Source organism: Vitis vinifera, chromosome 11, assembly GCF_030704535.1.
Source record: "Vitis vinifera cultivar Pinot Noir 40024 chromosome 11, ASM3070453v1".
NCBI classification, from domain to species: Eukaryota; Viridiplantae; Streptophyta; class Magnoliopsida; order Vitales; family Vitaceae; genus Vitis; species Vitis vinifera.
In genome coordinates, this window is record NC_081815.1 from 2123188 (window position 1) to 2143371 (window position 20184).

At 37.6% G+C, this 20184-nt stretch overlaps 2 protein-coding genes and 1 pseudogene across 3 annotated transcripts; 1 reads left to right on the forward strand and 2 right to left on the reverse strand.

Annotated features, from left to right (window-relative positions):
- Nucleotides 1-89: 89 nt before the first annotated feature.
- Nucleotides 90-5541, forward strand: LOC132254628 (bifunctional aspartate aminotransferase and glutamate/aspartate-prephenate aminotransferase-like; annotated as a pseudogene).
- A 2882-nt stretch (nucleotides 5542-8423) lies between these two features.
- LOC100262721 (uncharacterized) lies at nucleotides 8424-12213 on the reverse strand. 2 transcript variants are annotated; one of them, XM_002282969.5, is made up of 7 exons: nucleotides 12002-12212; nucleotides 11611-11672; nucleotides 11430-11513; nucleotides 11020-11074; nucleotides 9455-9590; nucleotides 8989-9039; nucleotides 8424-8900 (listed from the first exon to the last, which is right to left on the reverse strand). In XM_002282969.5, exons 1-7 carry the CDS (start codon nucleotides 12108-12110, stop codon nucleotides 8801-8803), a joined length of 597 nt encoding a protein of 198 aa, XP_002283005.1. In that variant the 5' UTR covers nucleotides 12111-12212; the 3' UTR covers nucleotides 8424-8800. The 2 variants fall into 2 exon arrangements, with proteins under 2 accessions (XP_002283005.1, XP_010656235.1); XM_010657933.3 differs by having other exon boundaries at nucleotides 8707-8900; nucleotides 8977-9039; nucleotides 12002-12213.
- An 892-nt stretch (nucleotides 12214-13105) lies between these two features.
- LOC100257593 (asparagine--tRNA ligase, cytoplasmic 1) lies at nucleotides 13106-17105 on the reverse strand. The gene is made up of 6 exons (XM_003633067.4): nucleotides 16418-17105; nucleotides 14770-15360; nucleotides 14040-14296; nucleotides 13836-13965; nucleotides 13597-13655; nucleotides 13106-13450 (listed from the first exon to the last, which is right to left on the reverse strand). Exons 1-6 carry the CDS (start codon nucleotides 16910-16912, stop codon nucleotides 13267-13269), a joined length of 1716 nt encoding a protein of 571 aa, XP_003633115.1. The 5' UTR covers nucleotides 16913-17105; the 3' UTR covers nucleotides 13106-13266.
- Between the last annotated feature and the right edge of the window lie 3079 nt (nucleotides 17106-20184).

Genomic DNA, 20184 nt, shown 5'->3' on the forward strand with positions numbered 1-20184 from the left:
ACCCTATTGAATGTCCCAACACGAGCTGGTTAAACTTGGGAAATAGTTGATTAAGTTGCTAGATTCAAGCTTGATCCAGCCTTTATGAGCACCATATAGGCCATTAGTGTTGTTCCAAAAGAAGACGGTTCACTAAGGATGTGTGTGGATTATCATGCCTTGAATAAGTTAACCATCAAAAACAAATTCCCTAATCCTTTGTGTAGACCCCCATTTGGGGCTCATTTTCTGCAGCTTGCTTTTAGCCAGGTGTCACCATCTGGGGGGAGCCACGTGTCACATTTTGACTAGCTGCTAGAGAATCAGATAGTGGATTTGGAGGACGAATAGGAGAGCGACACCTGTAAAGATGAGGAAGATTCCAGAAGAAGGAGCATGCTTTCTGTTATGGAGGGAGAGCCAGCTGCATGCAAAGAGGGAAGTGGTCTGGGCTGCAGAGCGTAGTGGTTCTAGAGGTGGCTGCAGAGATTGTTGGAGGATGCTTTTTTGCTGCCAACTGCATGGTAGTGGAGAGGGGATTTTAGGCAGCTGCAGGTGATTTTTGGCAGGTGGGGGAGCTTTTGTTTGGTTATTTTGGGTGAGCAGGAGCGTATGAGAGGGAGGGAGGTGGATGTGAGCTGCTGGGAACGGTGGTGCTTTGGAGGAGAACAGAGAGCAAGCTAAGAGAGGAGAGATTCTCGAGGTATATCCTTTAGCTTGAGGTTGCAGGCTGGTTCTTCGAGTTGAAAATGAGAGGCGTTCGGAAAGAGTTTGAGCGGAAAGCAAGCCATATTATCTTCGCTTGAGGACTCAGGTATGACCATGATGAGCATTTTCACTTTGTATTTCTTGATTTTCCTCTTTACACATCATTGATCTTAAGCATGGTTTGATGGGTTTTTGTTATTATGTTCATTCTACTCTGTTCTTTATCTGGTTTCTCTGTTTTCTCTCTCAAATGACTGGGATATGGTTTTCTTTCTTTGAGCATGATGTTTGATTAAATACACAAAAGCTTACTGCTCGTCCCACCAGTCGGTAGTTCACTCATCACTCATGAAACGAGGTTTTGCCTGATATCTTCTTGAGTTCTTGCTCTGTTTTATCTGTTTCATTCCCATACTTTTGTGCTCACATGTGTTGAATTGTGAAAATGCCTTGGACTGTGTATCACCCTTTGAGAAAGCTTTGGCTGCTCCTAATCTGGAAGATGATTGTCACTCAAGCTTATTTGGACTCGAAATAAGAGTTTGGTTGGCATGGTCATTGGTTTTCATATGAGCCCGGTTTCTGGATTTGAGTAGATAATATTGCCTTGCTCATGGAGTTGCTTGGTCGCTCTGCTCGGAAATAATGACTGTCATAGCAGGGCATTAATGTTGTCCTTCAGTTGTTGATGATTCGAGATACTTATTTGAGCCTCAACAAGGGCAAAGTTGTTGCCTACCCATCAGATATGAGATACTGTCTCTTCAGGAACAGGGGTTGGATGTTCAACTGAGAGTGTCAACAGAGAATAAGGATGTTATAGAAAAGTTGAGCCCTGTGATAACTGGAAAATTGTCAAATTCAAGCTGAATCATTCTTCAAATTCCTCTGTTCTAGTCCAGATTCCAAGAAAAAGAACAGGAGGATCTTATACTATGAGTTTTTCGTCATACTTTATAAGATATCCTGTTAAAGGTATTCACGAAGTCTATACAAGGAGATGGGCTACTAAGACAGGGTTCTGTACCTTGTAGGAGGGACATGAGGTCAAATAACGATCCCATATCATTGGGTTCTATGCGTCTGTGCTCCAGTTCCTTTCTTCTCTTCCTCTTTTATTCCTCTGTTGTTGTTGCGTTTAGGATGTTGAGTATCAGAGCTGGGGTTCAGTTGGTGGGGATTGGCTATTGTGGTTGGCATGCTTCCATGAGGTAAAGTTAGACGAGTAGGAGAAAAGGAGGATTCTGATTTCCAGATGAAGAAATAAGGAACAACAGAAGAAGATCAGAGGAGGATGGTTTAGCTGGCTCATTGGTTTTGTTGATTTTGGATATGATGGGGATTGCTTGAAACCAAGACAAGGGAGGATCTCCAAATCATTGGAGAAAAGGTTTCATGTGCAGCGCCTTAGAATGGGTACCAATGTAAGGGCAGAGGGCATAACCAGGCAAGTGGAGGTTGACATCTCATTGAGCCCAAGAGTAAATTCTGTGAAGCCTTCAAAAACAATTGCTATAACTGATTTGGCAACTGCACTTATGCAAGCTGGAGTTCCAGTTATACGGTTGGCAGCAGGAGAACCTGATTTTGATACCCTTACTATGGTTGCTGAGGCCGGGATGAATGCGATTCGTGAAGGTTATACCATCAATGGAGCCAAGCAGTCTGTACTTTAAGCTGTGCTTGCAGTTAGTTCACCAGGTGATGAGGTTATTATTCCTGGTCTATTTTATGTAAGCTGCCCTGGAGTGGCAAGGTTAGCTGATGCTACGCCTGTAATCCTTCCTACACTCATCTCCAACAATTTTCTCTTGGATCTAGAGGTTCTTAAGTCCGCAATCAGTGAGAAGTCAAAGGTGCCGATTCTTTGTTCACTATCAAATCCAACAGGATCTGTATATCCCAAGAAACTCCTAGAGGAGATTGCTGATATTGTAGCAAAACATCCTAGACTTCTGGCGTGTGGGAGAGAACACTTACTGTCAATGGATTTTCAAAGACTTTTGCAATGACTGGTTGGCGACTTGGACACCTAGCTGGTCCAAAGCACTTTGTGGCAGCATGTGGAAGAATTCAGAGCCAGGCCACCTCAAGCGCCAGCAACATTTCACAAAAAGCAGGGGTATGGGCAATACCGGAAAAGGTTGTTTTGCTCGGTGAAGTTGAACCACTTGAGAGGAGTCTGTCATGTAAAGGAAATTCAAACGCAGGAATTGACAAAGAGCGGGTTTTAAAAGACCGAACTGCAGTTGAGGTTTACTTTGACTACATGAAAAGTTTCCGAGTTGAAGTTGATGAGTTCATTGAAGAAGGAATCATATCTGAGATTGAAATTGGACTTGGTCCATGCGGGGAGTTACGATATCTCTCTTATCCTGCAACCATGGCTCCATCAACAGCCTACATCACCTATTAGTGTCTGAGCAAATGTCGCCTTCTAGCCATGTGCCTAACACACCGATGCCGAGGAATCCGAGAAGCAGCTACTAACCATGTCATTAAAGTTTGAAGAGTCTCAGAGGCAGCTTCTGGGGTTGTTTGCTTCTGAGGAAGGTCGTGTCATTGGGCTTCAAAAGATCTCACGGGAAAGTGATGTACTTCTCCATGTTGCGGATACACTCTGGGTATCTCATCTTATCCAGAATCCTTCCAGAAGTGCTCAGCGACTCGAAGCGGCAGTAGGGGCGAGAGTCGCTATGAACCTTGCTATGGTAGCCCATGCACGCTATATCAAAACCCTTTGTGACGACATGCTCTTGCCATTCCTCGTAAGTTAAAAAGCTGAGGAGTTTCTTGATTTCATGCATCATGGGGTCCTGGTCATCCGCCTGCCCTAGTTGTATCTTGGAGAACAACATGCTCTCCAGCCGGGTCTAGAAGAACCAGACCATGGAGAGGTCTCACCAGCAGTGGCTGAGTTTCTCCGCAGTGATGGATGCTATGCATCTTCGGACTTGCTCCCTTTTGGTGCTCTTTCCCACGTACACCATTTCTAGGGGAATCCGTGCAGCTGGTGCAACCCTAGTATCTCTTTGAATGAACAGCTTCATGCATGGAGTCTTGTCATTGTGGCTCCAGTCAGAGGTTCGTCAGCTTACCTCATGCCTTCAGCGCACTGGGAAGAGGCTCACTTGAAAGTGCGCCAGCAGCCAAAGCATTCATAGGCGGAACTTTGTATTCATGATGAAGAAGTGATGGTGACTGCTGCAAAGGGGTCATAGACTAATGGTGTTGACTGGCATCCCAATCTGCATGCTGATCAGAATTGTTTGAAGGGGAGGACGAGGACGGTGGTAGCTCTGGTGTTTATGTACCTCATGATCTGTGGAGTCATAAGCGGGGCCTTCGGGGTAGTGGTAGTTCGCAGCACGAGCAAGTATAAAGATGCTACACTATTGCCTAAAATGGAAGGTCCAGATGCTTGGTCCCTTATGTACCCTTCAATACTGGACAAGTTGCATAACTTGTATAATGATGGCTACAAGCAGCTGTTGTGAGCCATGTTTCGGGCTCCCCAACTCCACTACCCATTGGTTCTTTATTTTAGTGCCCTGATGGATCAGAGACTGCTGTTGTTAATATTATGAAGTTACGTTCCGACAATAGAGAAACTGAGCCCATGGATGGAAGCAGTAGTTTGATTGATAAGGAAATATTGTCACAAGATGCTCTTCATGTGCAGCTTCACCCGTTGAGACTTTTTTTTATAGAGGAGCAATAGTGGCTTGGCAGTCTCGTAAATAGAGATAAATTGAAGTATGGCAGAGTTCCAGAAGATGTGAGACCATCATCAAACCAAGCACTCTGCAGATTCAAAGTGGACACTGCATCTGGGGTGATTGAGACTCTTCTCTCTTCTCAGGTTTTCTCATTCCGGAGCATATCAATGGACAAGCAGGCTTCCTCATCAGCAACCTTGTTGGAGAGTAACTCTACAGTTATTGAAAATAGGATTCTGCCTAAGATATCTCCACTGCTCGACTCAGAAATGGGTAATGTTGTTGGTGCTGTGTCTGGATTGAGCTCATCTGACTTTGAGTTGAAATCTTGATTCGCCAAACCCCTTATTTGACTTGAGAGGAGCCAAGTTCGAAGAGGTGTTGAATGAAGAAAAAGAAGTGATGGCAGTCCGGTCACAGGTTCAGTACCTAACAAACAATCTCCACATGCCATGGCAGCTCAGCGTGACAGTCCAGGCGTCAGGGTCACCACCATCAGTGCCAATTCATACTCCAGACCACCTGCTGCATGCTTTGCATGGCCATTTTTGGGCCATAGTGCCATTTCCCATTTTACCTTCTCTAATTTTGAAAAATATTCTTTTAAATCCCTTTCTTCAAATAATTTTCTAGATCTTAGTTTGTTTTAAAATAATTTCAAACTCATCCATTTTTCATCCTTAGTTTTTTTTCTTAGGTTCCAAAAATTCATTTTTCCAATAAAATTTTGCTGCCACTCTTCTTCTTGGCAAGCCATTTTCACATCTCTTTTGTTTTTTTTAAATGTTTTAAAATAAGCAAGAATCAAATTTTGTAATTCCTAATGATGGAATTTACGGATTTGGTCCATGCAAAATAAACGGGCTTTGGTGGGGGCCCTACATCAAATAAATTTGCTTTAAAATAAAAATGAATTTTGAATGAAATATCATGCGTGCTATTGGTGCTTCTTTATCTGTTTTGGTGACATGAGTGACATACTTTATGTTCATTACTATGCACTAATCTCATTTTGTGATAGCGCGTTGCCGTTTGCTGATCAAGTACGCATCCACTTCCACTTCAGTTATCCTCTATTGCATATTCTGATACTCATATGTGCATGATTGATTTGAGTATTTATTGATTTTCTCATTGATTGCCATGTCAGCTTCACCTCATTAGTAGAGACCCGACTTAGGGACTTAGAGGGGTGCTACGGTCTTTACCGTACCTTCCCGATAAGTAACCTGACCCCCGAACCCGATCCGGTTTTCGTAGATCACCTTTTCCAAAATAAGGAGTCACACTTAGGGTTTTCTTTCTTATTTTGTTTACCCTTTAAAAATAAAACAAAAATAAGTGGCGACTCCAAGTCATTTTTCTTAATAAAATAAAAATCGTTTTTCGAATAAAAATCGAGCTCGCCATCGAGTGGAAAACGCATTGAGCCTAAATGCGGGGTCCACACTTTGGTTATAGATTTATTTGATAGAGTATCTAGGGCGTCTCATTTCTCAAAGTTGAACCTGCAATTTGGGTATCAGCAAGTTTGAATAGTAGAAGAGGATGAGAGAAAAACTATTTAATGACTAAGAATGAGAGTAAAGAATTCCTAGTGATACCATTTGGGCTTTCTAATGCCCTAACAACCTTTTGTCAGTTGATTAATGATGTTTTATTTGATTCCTTAGATGTCATTGTAGTTACCTCGATGATATAATGGTGCATACAATCAAACACTACATGTAGCCCATTTGCACAAGGTGCTAAATTGAAATCAAGTTTTTGGGTTACCTAGTATCATATGGTCAAATTCAAGTGGATGAAAGGAAGATGAAGGCAATCAGAGATTGGTTAGCACCCACCAAAGTGTTGAATTACACTCCTTGGGCTAGCTAATTAACCATCATCACATCAAAAAGATACCAAAGATTGTTGTGACATTGGTTGGTCTTTTAAAGAAAGGAAGAAATGGTGTAAGGGAGATGAATGCTAGAAGGCCCTTCATAAGTTGAAGATGTTATCTCTTTGGAGCTCATCTTAAGGTTGCAAGATTTGGTGTTACCATTTGAAGTCCACACTGATGCTTTAGACAAAGCCCTCGGTGGAGTACTAGTGTAGGCATAGCATCATTTTGCCTTCAAGAGAAAGAAGTTGGATAAGACTAAGCAACAATATTCAACTCACAAGAAGGAGATGACTATAGTGCTTCATTGCCTAGAGCATTGGAAGCATTATCTATTAGGTACCAAGTTTATGGTGGTGATTGATAAGGTGGCTAACTCTTTGAGACTCAAAAGAAGTTGTCTCTTAAGAAAGAAAAATGGATGTAAACTAGTTTAACATTAACCTTGCGGATTTTAAATTTATGAAATCTTGACAAGAAATGCTTGAAGAAGCAAAAGAAAGTTTGGAAAAAGCTAGTAGACATATGAAGAAGTATGATGACAAGGGAAAAAGACCCTTAAAAGTTGCAAGTGAGTAATTTAGTGTTGCTAGATCTTACACCACATATTTGAAAAATGATGAACAGCAAGAGGGTTTGATCTATAAATATAATGGCCCTTTTAAAGGGATGAAAAGTATTGGTGTTGTGGCATATAAGTTGAAACTCTCGGATAGATTGAAAATTCATCCCTTTTTTCATGAGAGTTTCTTGAAGCCCTTTCATAAGAATTATTATCTCACTAAGGTGCAGCAAAAGCACGCACCTTTGATCATCTAAAAGCAGTTTGAGCAAGAGAGTTTCAAGATTTTGGATCACCAAACTATGGGGGCAAGTAAAAAAGAACTGATTGCTTAGTCTATTGGAAGGGGACTTTAGAAAGTGAAGCTAGTTGGGAGAGGGATACAACCTTATGATTGTTTGAAGAGCCATACATGAGTATTTGCAAGCTAAGTTGATGAGGGTGCTAAGTCTACCTGGTGGGGCTGGTTTGTTAACACCTTAACTAAGATGACATAGACAAAGGTCTCATGTTGTGGCACCTTGCATCCATGGGTGTCTATGGCATGTGGGGTGACATGCTATGACTGAGACAAAATGAAAAACAGAGGTGCTTGAGAGGCTTGGTACCATGTCAATGCATGAGGATTAGGGTTATGGGCACTGAGGGTTGGCTTGGTGGTGACTAAAGGGTGGCAGCACATGTACGTGCCCACACAAGGCACCACATGAGTGACCCAATTTAGTTGAATTTAAACTATAGGATTTTGTTGGGAGATATTTCCTTCAAAGAGGATGCTAAAAGGGAGTTTCCAAGGAGTGGAATATTTTTTATAATTTTCTATAATTAAAGAAAATTTATTATGCCCATGGAAGCACCTATGATGTCTCCTCATATCATATTAGAAAAAGACTTAAAAAGCCAATGATTGTACCACTCCAAAGGCATGGCATGGACCCTCAAACATGAGCAAAGTGTGATGGTGAGCATGACTAGTACACATGTATAGGCGCAATGCCATTAGTGTGGTGCAGCCCGTGGGCTCAATGCCATGAGGTACAACTTCTGCACAAGGCACAGTTTATGCATGCGTTAGACGGAAGGAATAAAAAATGTTGACACACATGAATTAACAATGCAATATATATAGATGACAATGGCTGAAGTGGCCAAAGTCATATGATAGAAAACTACCTAGAATGTGGATAGCATTAGTGCATTAATTTCTAAAATGTAGGTATAACTTATGCCTATCTAATGTATGCATTACCATAACTTTTCTATATGGAACTTACCAAGAAAAGGTGTCTATTCTGATTTAGGGTCGTGTTGCTTGATGTGCTTCTTGCTTGTGCATCTCATGGGACTTGTAAAGTGTTAGCACTGCACGACATGAAAAATGTAGAGGTTAACTCCGTATGCATGACACCTGACCATCTTTAACTTCAATTACTTTGCCTGTGGAAGCTGATCGGTTGTGTCAGTATTTGTGAAGGTAATACAAATACGAGTCACTCCAAACAATGGAGAAAATGCTTCTAATGATGGTACTGATTCGATTGTAGAACATGATGAATCAAAAACCAAATTGATGAGCCACACACTGATCCAATTAAATTTTAAAAAATAAAATAAATATCCAGCAATGGCTAGCAACCACCCCTGTGATTATATCAAAGCCAAAAAAACTATGGAGCAGTAATAGTAATTATCCTCCTGGCAAGGCATACAAAATAAGTGGCAAATTCATCGGTATAGTAGCTCCCTCTGTTGCATGCTTTTGTTTGTAAAGGCTAGGATAGGGAACTCCTACACAGGGTAACTAACCATCGCATATCGGACCCTTTCACTATAGAATCGCCCATCCAAAATTTTTCCTATTTCTGGACTGCAATCCAGCTTGAAATTCTGTTGTATATGCTGTTTTATCTCCAATCAACCAGAAGATGCAGAGGATGAGAATCTTTAGCTGGCTTTGTAGGCATACATGTAGCTGCGAAGTTTTCTTACTTCTTCTGATGACTCATTGAGTAGATGGTCCACATAGAGGCTGAGTGCAGCTCCACTGCAAATTCAATGCATAGTAATGCATTTTCTTTAGTAAATTTACTACCTAGGCATATAAAAAGAGAGAAGGATACTTTGGAAACTACCCCAAAGGTCCGAATGGCAGCCAGATAACATCCCACCGGAACTTTGGCAGTCTACAACACAAACAAGAACCAGATAGGTAAGTAAGCAGATAATGGGTCCCTAAAACACTACCATATCCTGCTGGGTATAAACAGCAGAGTGCACTTCACTGGGACTCTACTTGTGAATAAGGGAAGATGGTGACTTGCATTTCCACACTAAATATTTAATCTATGAGTTATATATCAACTTGCTTTGACAAGCAAATGAAGGAAGAAGTAAGAAAGCAGTACAAATTAGTGAGGACAGGACCAAGTATTTTTTTATACTAGCAGAGTTCACAACACAAACTAAACACTTCTGTATTTCTTTATCCCAACCAAGAATGTCTAATAGACTTTCCAGAGTAAACAAATAAACATCTTTGCCAACAACTATAGAGACAGAAATTTTTTCAGAGAAATGTCAGTTGAGAACTTGATTTACCTGAGCATGTAATACAACCAGAAAATGGCCAGGATAATGCCAGCAGAGCAGGAGTACCAAATCAACCACCTGTGAGACTTTGACTTATGAAGTAATCCAATGATGGCCATTGAACATGCTAAGACAGCTACCCAATCTGTTACATGCTTAAATTAATGCAATATTGTCTGACAAGAATCTAATAGACCAACCATGTAAAACAATAGCAAAAGCAAGTGGCAATTTCTTGATTTGAATTGGCAATTATAACAAGACACGGATGAACCAGATTAAAGACAATGAGGTACACTTAATTTCCATATCAATCATCATTCTTAGCTAATTGCATTTATAAGGCAAATCACAAAATCATCCAAATAACCAATAGGTCCTGAATATCTGGAGTTCTTACACTAATCTACCTTTTCAAATTCTATATCAGAGAACACAGATTATAACTATATTGAACATATAATTATCCACATTCTTGAGCTTGACCATGCAAAAGAACCATAAAAAGAAGAAGGAAAAAAAAAAAAGAAAACTAAGTAATAATTGGATTTTGTTACAAAAAGGCATAATGCACTTGTTCTTCTAAGAATTTTAAGTAGATAGAAACATACTCTCTTGCAAGTGTCTAAACTAGTTTCAGATGTGTGCAGAAGCGCCCTCCTCACCATAGTTTATTTTTATGAAGAATTTAAAATGAGAAGACAAAACATAATCATCAATGCAATATTCATCCATATAACAATTGAAGCACCCGCCAAGGTAGCCCAATTGGTCGGGACAAACACCGGGAAGTGTGATCCCAGTAAGTGGTATATGGTCCTGGGTTCAAATCCTATCATTGATAATACCCTGAATTTACCTAGTGCTGGTTGTTATAGGGTAGCTAACACACCGAGGTTTGGGTCCCCATGGAAAGTCCTAAGGGTTTGGCCATAGAAGGTTCCTCGGTTATAAAATAAGAAAGAAAGAAAAAAAAAACAGTATGGAGAGGTTAGGCTGAATAAATACAAGAGAATTTCACATAATATACTTGTCCTTTCTAGTGTTAAATTAGTTCAGAAAGGTAAGTCTCAGAAAACAAGACAATCAATTGCCAAATAAGACCAAGAAAGTTATATCAAATGAAGAATACAGTAAAGAACCAGTGATATCACAATAGGTGGACAACATCTTTATAGCATACTGTGGCACTTTTTTTAAAGATTTCAATTTGTCTAGAAAAACATTGACTGAAGAGAATTATGGACCTTTTGGGAGTGTTTGGTACATGAGGAATAGGGAATGAGAATAGGAAATCCATTCCATTTCTCATTCATTATGGCATTTGAATTACTTATTAGAAACAGAAAGAGAAAGCAAAAACACTATCATGGAAATCAAAACACACTCTTGTATGGATTTTGATTCCTCTCTTTCACATGATATTATGATTTACCTTTATTTCTATTCCTAATTTCATTCCTATTCCTATGTGTCAAACAGACCCTTAATGCTATATCATTCTGGAGCATGTATGAAATATGTAATCAGCATGTGACAAAGGCAGAGAAATAGGGTAAAGGAAAGAAACAAACCTGCAAAAATGATCATCGATGAGTCAATCTCCTCCATGAAGTAAGCATGATAACGCTGTCCATCCAAGGTCAAAGCAAAAGTATCAACTTTGAGAGAGATTTGTTTGTTAAAAGGTAACTGACATTCTCTAGATTTAATGAAATTCACCAACCAGATTTAGAACAAAATTAATAGTATTACCCACTAAAGTAATAATTAACTACAATGAACATCTTCAGTACCGGCAAAAAAACAATTGTCACATTAATTTAACTAAACCCTACCAATATATCCAGTTTGAACACCCAACAGCATGTCATATCACTCAAAATTCAGACATGGTTCTCACACTCACAATCCGAAAAGGGTGATTCACCAAAGAGCTAAGAGAAATATAAAAGTTCGGGATAGCATTTTGAATGATTCATACCAGTTCCCATGGCGATGAAACCTGCTGAAATATGGAGTAGACGAGAAATGCCGCGAAGCAAAAGAGAAACACCGAAAAAACACTCTACAAGTCAAGAAATCAATCAGATTCCAGATAGAAGATAACGAATTCATGATTTTTCAAAATTTCGAGGGAAGGAAATGGTGAAAGTCAGATTTACCCTCCATAAAAGACTCTGCTGAGCTTGACTCCTTTCCAACGATCGAACTAGTTCCTCTTGCTCTGTCGAGCGAAAAACAGAAACCAAATTCCCATCATTTAGGAAGAAAGAAAAAGGAAAAAGCATAAGCCCCTGTTTGGTTGCTGAGAAACACTAGAAACATTTAAAAAGATAAACAGAAAGAAGAAGAAGAAGAAGAAGAGTACAGAAATGAAAAATTCAACGCAAATAATCCTAATAACGGAACCAGGCTAAGTTAAACGGAAGTTTCAGAAAGATCTGAGATTCGGAGTTTCAACCTGTTTTCTTTTTTTTTTCAAAGAGTTTCTAAGCAAACAAACAGAGAAAATAGGGTTGAAGATTTCCACGGAAAGTCACAAAATATAGAAACCTTGAGAATCGATGGGACGAGAATCGTCAAGAGTGGGGAGAGAGAAGTTCTCATCATCAAATTCTCGGGAATTTCTCCTAAGCTTTCTTGCAAGCTTCTTCATCACCATCTTCGACACACCGATCAATTGAACTTGGAAGACAAATGTTCCAACCGTTGATCATGGTGCTTGCCCCTGTGGGCTTCTCCTTCTTAACCGGGCCATAGTTTTGGCCCGTTTTAGGCGCTTTTGGGCCTTTCTACCTCCTATGGTGAATAAATTCTTGCGGTAACCATATAGAAATTTTACTTTTTAAATTACCAAAAAGAGGGAAAGTATTTAAAATTTTAAGAAAATGAAAATAAAAATAAAAATAAAAATAATAAATTATTTTTATACACTTTCACTTATTTTTAATTCTTTGTTATAAAAGTTAAATAATTTTTTTTTATTTTAAAGAAAAAGTAGTAATGAAAGAGAAAAAAATGTTAAATTTCTCATATTTAGTTAATGAAATATAAAAAAAATTTAAATATAATTAAAATTAGTTAAAATTCATGCATTTTAAAATTAATTTTTATATAGAGTTAAAGATATATTAAAAAATTTTAAATATCATATAAAAATAATTTATTAATTTTAAATCTATTTTTTATTTTCTTTTTCAAACATACTAAAATTTACTTTCAAGTTCAATAGGTTCTCAAGGCAAGCTTTAAAATGTGTCAAATGATATCATGTCCCACAAGACTCTTTAAGGCCAAACAAATTCCATTAGAATTAGGAGACCAAACAAACAACAAACCTTAATATTCCTTGTTTCCTTGTGCCACCAAACAAACCAAAAAAACCGAGGCGGTCTAATAGATATCATCCACTCTAAACTCAAGGAATCCTTACAAAAACAAATATGAAATACACTTTTCACAGGAAAACCAACATCGGAAAAGCACTTTCATTGTAATATCCTACGCAGTAAAGAATAAATGCTTGAATCCATGAGTGAGAGCTAAGGAGTACCTAGAGATGATATTGCAGCATTGCTGCTTGTAAACCTAACAAAATTAATCTGGCATTCCATATCCAACCAACAGCAAGGATGATTCAAGACAAACTGCAGATGGTGCAGCCAAACAAATACTCAAACCTTCCAATATTATAATTTTGCATGTTCCAATTTGTTTGTAATAAAAAATTTCACCATAATAATAACTTAGCAATGAGGGTATCGGCTTTATCGTGAAACAAAAGCAAATCACCAGTATGATATTCATTAAACAGTATCTTAAAGATCTGCTCTTCCTGGGTATCTGGGGAAGGGAATAACGTCTCGTATGTTGTCGATGCCAGTGGCAAAAAGGATCATTCTTTCGAAGCCTAAACCAAACCCACAATGTTTTACAGTTCCATAGCGCCTCAAGTCAAGGTACCACTCATATGGCTCAAGGGGAAGTCCCATCTCCAAAATCCTGCAATCGAAATAATGCAGCACCCATAAGAAATTGCCAACACAGTCACAAATTACAAATTCATAGTTCAAGATTTCATGCAAAAGCAAATATCCCCTCAAAGAGAAAATGCTTATTTTTGGAAAATTACACGATAGTTCTTATACCTTTTCTCAATAACCTCGTATCTCTCTTCCCTTTGGCTCCCCCCAATTAATTCTCCCACCTGAATATACAGGCATATAAATATCAAATAGCACAAAAAAACACACCACACTACTAACGTGTTATCAAGGAGGTTCTTCTTTCCCTCGTAGGTTCTTACAAACTCAGGAGGAAAATGTGCTGTTGAATTGAAAAAGGGTAAAAATCAAGTTTATGAAATGGGTTTAGGGAAACAGCCTACCTTTGGTACAAGAACATCCATAGCAGCTACAGTCTTCATGTCATCGTTAAGCCTCATGTAGAATGCTTTAATTCCTTTTGGGTAATCATGAACGATAACAGGCTTCTTAAATAATACCTCTGTCAAGAATCTGCATTATTAGGCAAACCATGACATCAGCACATGCACTCAAGGAAAGGAAAATGAGGGCACAGGCCTACATACCTTTCATGCTCAGATGCTAAATCAATCCCCCATTCCACTTTATTCTCAAATTTCTTATCTTTCTTGACAGCTTCCTCCAGAAGTTTGATTGCCTCTGTGTATGAAATTCGCTCAAAGGGCGTTGACGCAACCATTCTTAGACGATCAATGCAGCCTTTATCAAAATTTTTAGCCATGAATTCCATATCATCAATGCAATTGTCAAGTAACCACTGGCAAAGAAATTTCACATAGGCCTCCGCACAATTCATATCATCCTACAAAAATATGAAAAGTTAGATGCCTTTTTGAATGTGAAACATTTGTTTCAAAAGCCACTAGACATGTGCTCATCATAAAATATATATATATATATATATTCAAGGGGTACTCAAACATTCGCATAACAATTTAATCAATTCACTGTTTAGCATGTCACACAAAATTTGACACCATAATCAACAAAAAAGAGGGAAAAATGTCATTCATGGAAATTCCAAAATGTCAGATTCAATTTTCATGAGACATTTAAACTGCCCATGATTATCTTCATAGTTCATTATAAAGCAGTCCATTCCGCCTGAGACTGCAGTATGATAATCAATTCAAATGAGGAAAGAAACATATATGCTGAGATACATACTCACACACACATATGCACACATGTACAAGCTAACTTTAAAGTTCCAAATTAGTCTTCTCAAGCACCTAACTTTGCAGGTGAGGATGATAAAGTTTAAATATAAAATACCTTAAGATCTGCAAATGCTATTTCAGGCTCCACCATCCAGAATTCTGCCAAATGCCTTGAGGTGTGAGAGTGTTCAGCTCGAAAAGTTGGCCCAAATGTATAGACACTGCTAACGGCACATGCATAAGTCTCAACTTGCAGTTGGCCAGAAACGGTCAAAAATGCTTGACGGGCAAAGAAATCCTGGGAATAATCAATCTTCCCATCTTTTTGAGGGATACCAGGCTTAAGCTTAGATCGCTCTTCCAGCCTTGAGAGATTCTCCTTAGCCTTGTTAAGTTCAGCCACAGATGCGGTGATTTCCCCCTTACTTGCTTTAGCAGATTTGAGTTGGGCAACAGCCTCTCCTTTCTCCTTAACAAGTGCCTTGGCAGCTTCAATGTCAGCTTCTGATGGAGGAGGATTCTTAATAAGTTCCTTTTCCACCTTTTCCGCATCACTAATCAAGGTTGTAACTTGAAACATTTCACCAGCACCCTCACAATCACTGGTGGTGATAATTGGAGTGTGTATATAGAGAAATCCATGATTTTGGAAGAATGTGTGGGTAGCATAAGCCAATGCATTACGGATTCTAGCAACTGCAGAAATCTGAAAACAGTCATAATAAATAGATGTCACTCATAATAGCACATGAGGCAACATAAAATAGAGACACGGATTAATAAACTATTATTGCATCACAAAACTCTTTAGCTGAGCTATATAATCAGCTTGGATCTTGCAGTGAGCAATGGAGCTAAAACCAAATTACACCTGTACCTGTTAAATGTACTACCCATGTGATTCGTAAACATCCAAATTCAAGTTGGAAAGTCACTTTTCAGAAAATAAGTAGAGCCAAATGTAAAGAGAGAGGGAGAGAAGGGAAGATGACCATTTGACTAAAAAATAGCTTAAGATAAAGGAAATTCAGTGGCCAAATTATAAGTGAAAGTTGGTTTCAAATTAAGCATTTTCTCCAGAAAATTGAGGTTAAACTTAAAAGAGCATGATAACACTAATTGCTTTCTTTGCTCAACAACCATTGTGATTCAAAAAGTAAACCAAAAATTAGCTTTGACATTTCACTGATAAAACTCAGGAATTCAAAGAATTTTGACATTGGAAAAATTGAAAAGCCCTTCAAAAACAACAAAATTGGGAATGCGTCCATAAATATTTTTCCTTTTTCCCGATAAAAATTACATATTTATTATAAAAATTCCTTTTCCCCCTTTGGCTAGCATATGGAATTAATAAATTCGGGCATTTTGGCTACGCGTGATTCTTCCATGCAGATTTAACCCATTGATCCATACTAATTTAGGTTAGCATGATCCTTCCATGCAGATTTAACCCATTAATCCACCAAATTCAGTACCATTTCACTAGCTCTCCCTTTTAAGATAGGAAAAGAAAAGTAAACGGATGTTTCCAATGATAAATCCCCCTGCTTGGAAAAAGATCCGAAGTAGCCAAAAAATGAGTCTTTTTCATTTTCCCCAATCCAAAACAGCACTACGTCAAATTCAAATCCCATTTTTCTCCCCCTTTTCCTCAAATTTCTACCCATCCAAACAGACCACAATTGCAAATCAGATTTATCCCTGCCAAGAAACTCAAAAACATCTCAAATCAACAGAAACGTATATAGAGAGAGTAGTACCGTGTTGGTTCTTGGTCGAAAGTGAACAAAATCTCTTAGAAACTCGAGGGTTAGCCTGGTCTTAGGCAACGGATACTTTGCTGGATCCACAGGACCAACGTGATGGACCTTCTCAACCCTGAGCTCCACCCTCTGCTTCGTCCCCTCAGGAGGGACCTTGAGCAAGCCCTCTACGTGCACGCACGTGCCGGTCTGCACGAGCTGGCCCAGAGGCGCCACGGCGGCGTCGACGATGACCTGAAGGTTCGCCGGACAGGACCCGTCATTGAGTTCAAGGAAAGCAAACGAACCCTTGCCTTGCTCCCGACCGGTCTTGACCCAACCCCCGACCTTTACGGTCTGACCGGCGAGGCCAGCGCCGCCGTCGGGGCGGGAGAGAATGGTGCGGATCAGGTGACGGTCGGAGAACTGGGCCTTGACGAAGGGAGTGGAAACGTCGTCGTTTAGGGTTGCCAACGCCATTTGGTCAACCGGCGGCACAGAATCCTCGGCCATTGGGCGACTCTGCTGCTGTGGTGACTCCTTTAGGTGACTACGGTAAACCCTAATTGGGTTCTTATTCCGCGGAAGGACCCTTTTTTTTTTAATGCGGTTGCTTGGAATCAACGGTCCATGAAGGTTTGTCTGATATATAAGGAAAAATTAAAATCAAATCAATATTCCTTTGTCCCGGATATTATTTCCTTCGAATCCAAGCACATAGTGTGACAACAAAAATTAAAGTGTAACTTTAATTCACAAGGTTACGATTAAATACATTTAGTTTCTATTGGTTTAAAATTTCACCATTGAGAGGTTGATTAAAATAAAAAACAAAAATGATAGAAAAAGTATTTTATGAAATTTTAATTTTATAGGGATTAGATATATTTAATCAAAATTTAAGGAGCTGAATGAAATTAACTTAACATATAAACGAGCATATATTTATGTATGTTAAATCATTTTATTCACCTATGTGTTTTCACCTTCTATAAAATTATTTTTATTTTTTTTTTAAGAAAAGTTTGAAAACATTAAGGTGTTGTTTGATAATTGTTTTTAAGAACAATTTTATATTTCTTAAAACAAAAAACTAGAAAACATGTTTGACAACAAGAAAAAACGACGTTTTTTGATAACATCTTTTAGTTGTTTTCATTTTTTTTTTGAACTATTTAAAAAAATAATTATACAAAGATATATAATGATTAAAAATAAAATTATAAACATAAAAATTATTTTTAAAACATATTAAAAATAGACTAAAAATATTTTAGGTTCTCAAATAGACTTTTATTTTATAAAACATCGTAAAACTGTTTTTAAAAACTATTTTTTTAATATTGTTTTTAAAAACAATTACCAAACAAACCCAAAATATTTGTTTTCACTTTTCCATTTTTTCTAACTCAATTGTTTAAAAAAAAACAAAAGAGTTGATTGATTTAAAAAATAATTTTCTCTTCTCAAAAACACAATTATTTTTTAGATTTTAAAATATATTTAATAATCTTTTTGTCATAAAACAAGTTTTTTAGAACTTGTTGTGGGAAACTATTTTAGTTGTTTTTATTTATTTGTTGCTTTAAAAATAATAATTTATAATTATAAAAAAAAACATAACAATAAAATATTGAAAATAAATTTTATTTTTAAAAACAGATAAAAAACAAATTGATATGTTATTTCTAAAAGTAAATTATTTTTATATGTTAGTAAATATTTTTAAAAATAAATTTTATTTATAATATTATATATATATATATATATATATATATATATATATTAAAGTTAATAAATTATTTATATATATTATTTATAATTTATTTCACTTATTTTAATTGTTAAATATAAAAATTAAATAAGAGAAAATAAATTTTCTTTAACTGTTTTTTTTTATATTAGTTTTTCAAAACCAAACATAATTTTAATATAACTTATAGAGTCGATTTTGAAGTGGTTTTAAAAATACGTTTTTAGTTTGGAAGTAGTTTTAAAAAACGTTTTTAATTTTAAAAGTGTTTTTGAAAAAACATCATATATTTGATAAAAAGTAAAATTTGAAATATTATTTAAGTTACTTATTTAAATATATTTTTTTAATAAGATTATCAATTTAATGATAAAATTAAAATAATAATTTAATTTCTTACACAAAAATTCAAAATATTATCAAATAGAATTTTTGGCATTTCTAATTACATCTTTATTCAATAATGGTAAACAAAAGTTTGAAATGTCGGGGAAAATGAATCACAACAAAAGTATGTTTGTGGACTTGTTGGGCCAGTAACTTAGTATTGGGCCGGGATCAGGCCCAATCCCAACTCACCCCACGCCTGCCAGCCACGATATATATTCATGTCCCCCAAAAACCCTAACCCTAGAATTCCCATTGTTTGGAGCCAGAAGCCAAAGAAGCAGCATCAGGAACTTCTGAAAATCCACCATGGGTAAGCTCAAAAAGCTCTCTCTTCTCAGATCTTCTGCCCATTAGGTTTTCTATCTCTGACGGTGAAAATTTGCAGGTAAGGTTCACGGATCTCTGGCTCGTGCCGGTAAGGTGAGAGGCCAAACCCCAAAAGTGGCCAAGCAAGACAAGAAGAAGAAGCCCCGAGGTCGCGCTCACAAGCGCATGCAATACAACCGCCGATTCGTCACCGCCGGTAAAAACGAAACCCTAAATCCTATGTAGACGTATAAGATTTGTTTCATATGCTTATTTCGCATTTGCAATCGTTGTCATGGATAATTGAAATGCGATTAAAAAACTCAGGGTTTGTTGTGACTGATTGTATTTCATTTGCTTTTGGCTGTAGTCGTGGGCTTCGGGAAGAAGAGGGGACCCAACTCGTCGGAGAAGTGAGCGCAAAATATGAAAATTTGAAGACTGGTTTTGTTGTTTTTAATGAATGGTTAGGATATTTCAAGTCTACAATACTGGTTTTTGATACTGGTGTTAACACCATTTTTTGAAGGTTCTTTTAGCTGAACGATGTTGAATTTATGCTTACTTTGTTAGCCAGAGATTATGTGATTTTGCCTTAAGAATGTCTTGATTTGGTGTTACTCTATGAGCTTGAATTTATGATTGCCATATCACTTTTAAGAAATCTTAGCCATGAGTTGTTTGCATTTTCTGGAGTGGTATACTGGGTATTGAGTGGTAGGATTGTGGCCTTTCAAGTATGTTTACAGTATAAATGTTTTGGTTTTTGTAGAAATTTCACCGCTGAAGTTAGTTGATATCCAACTATTTGTTTGGTTTTGGGGATTGGCATAAATGCAATGATGGGTTTAATGCTTGTAGCTGCTAAATTTTGCTCATGGTATGGGCAGTGCAGTGCTTAAAGATAATGATTAATACTTGAAACATGGATTTACAAGTATATTGCCCAAGTAGCTATGAGGCCTGGCTCAAGTGGTGAAGGGTGGGGAGGATTTGTGGGAGGTTCTGTGGTCAACTCCACCCCAATGGGGACCAAAATTTATCTGTAATAAAAAGTATATTGCCCAAGTAGAAATTATTTCCTTCAACGGTTTTCGTTCAGCTAACAATAATTTACAACAATGTATCCTGGATTTGTAGTATTATTGCAAATGCTTGTGGGTATGCAATAACTTTCAATTAGTTCATGCCTACATCCATATAGGTTCCGATTTTGTTAGGGTTAAAAAGTTTAATTTCTAATGTGTTACCCAAGGGCATGCAGCATTGCAGTTTGGATATCATTGGCTAACAAGAGCCAAATGACTCCACGTTGTGTTTACATTTTTCTGGATCA

What these genes read in the sequence shown, in the direction of transcription:
- LOC100262721 (XM_002282969.5), bottom strand. Translation starts at nt 12,110, where the DNA reads ATGGTGATGAAGAAGCTTGCAAGAAAGCTTAGGAGAAATTCCCGAGAA. An exon ending in TTTCATCGCCATGGGAACTG is followed by an intron (nt 11,075 to 11,429) that starts GTATGAATCATT and finishes TTGGATGGACAG; the next exon opens with CGTTATCATGCTTACTTCAT. An exon ending in TGGTTGTATTACATGCTCAG is followed by an intron (nt 9,040 to 9,454) that starts GTAAATCAAGTT and finishes TTTGTGTTGTAG; the next exon opens with ACTGCCAAAGTTCCGGTGGG.
- LOC100257593 (XM_003633067.4), bottom strand. Translation starts at nt 16,912, where the DNA reads ATGGCCGAGGATTCTGTGCCGCCGGTTGACCAAATGGCGTTGGCAACC. An exon ending in TAGCATTTGCAGATCTTAAG is followed by an intron (nt 14,297 to 14,769) that starts GTATTTTATATT and finishes ATATTTTTGTAG; the next exon opens with GATGATATGAATTGTGCGGA. An exon ending in TACGAGGTTATTGAGAAAAG is followed by an intron (nt 13,451 to 13,596) that starts GTATAAGAACTA and finishes TTTCGATTGCAG; the next exon opens with GATTTTGGAGATGGGACTTC.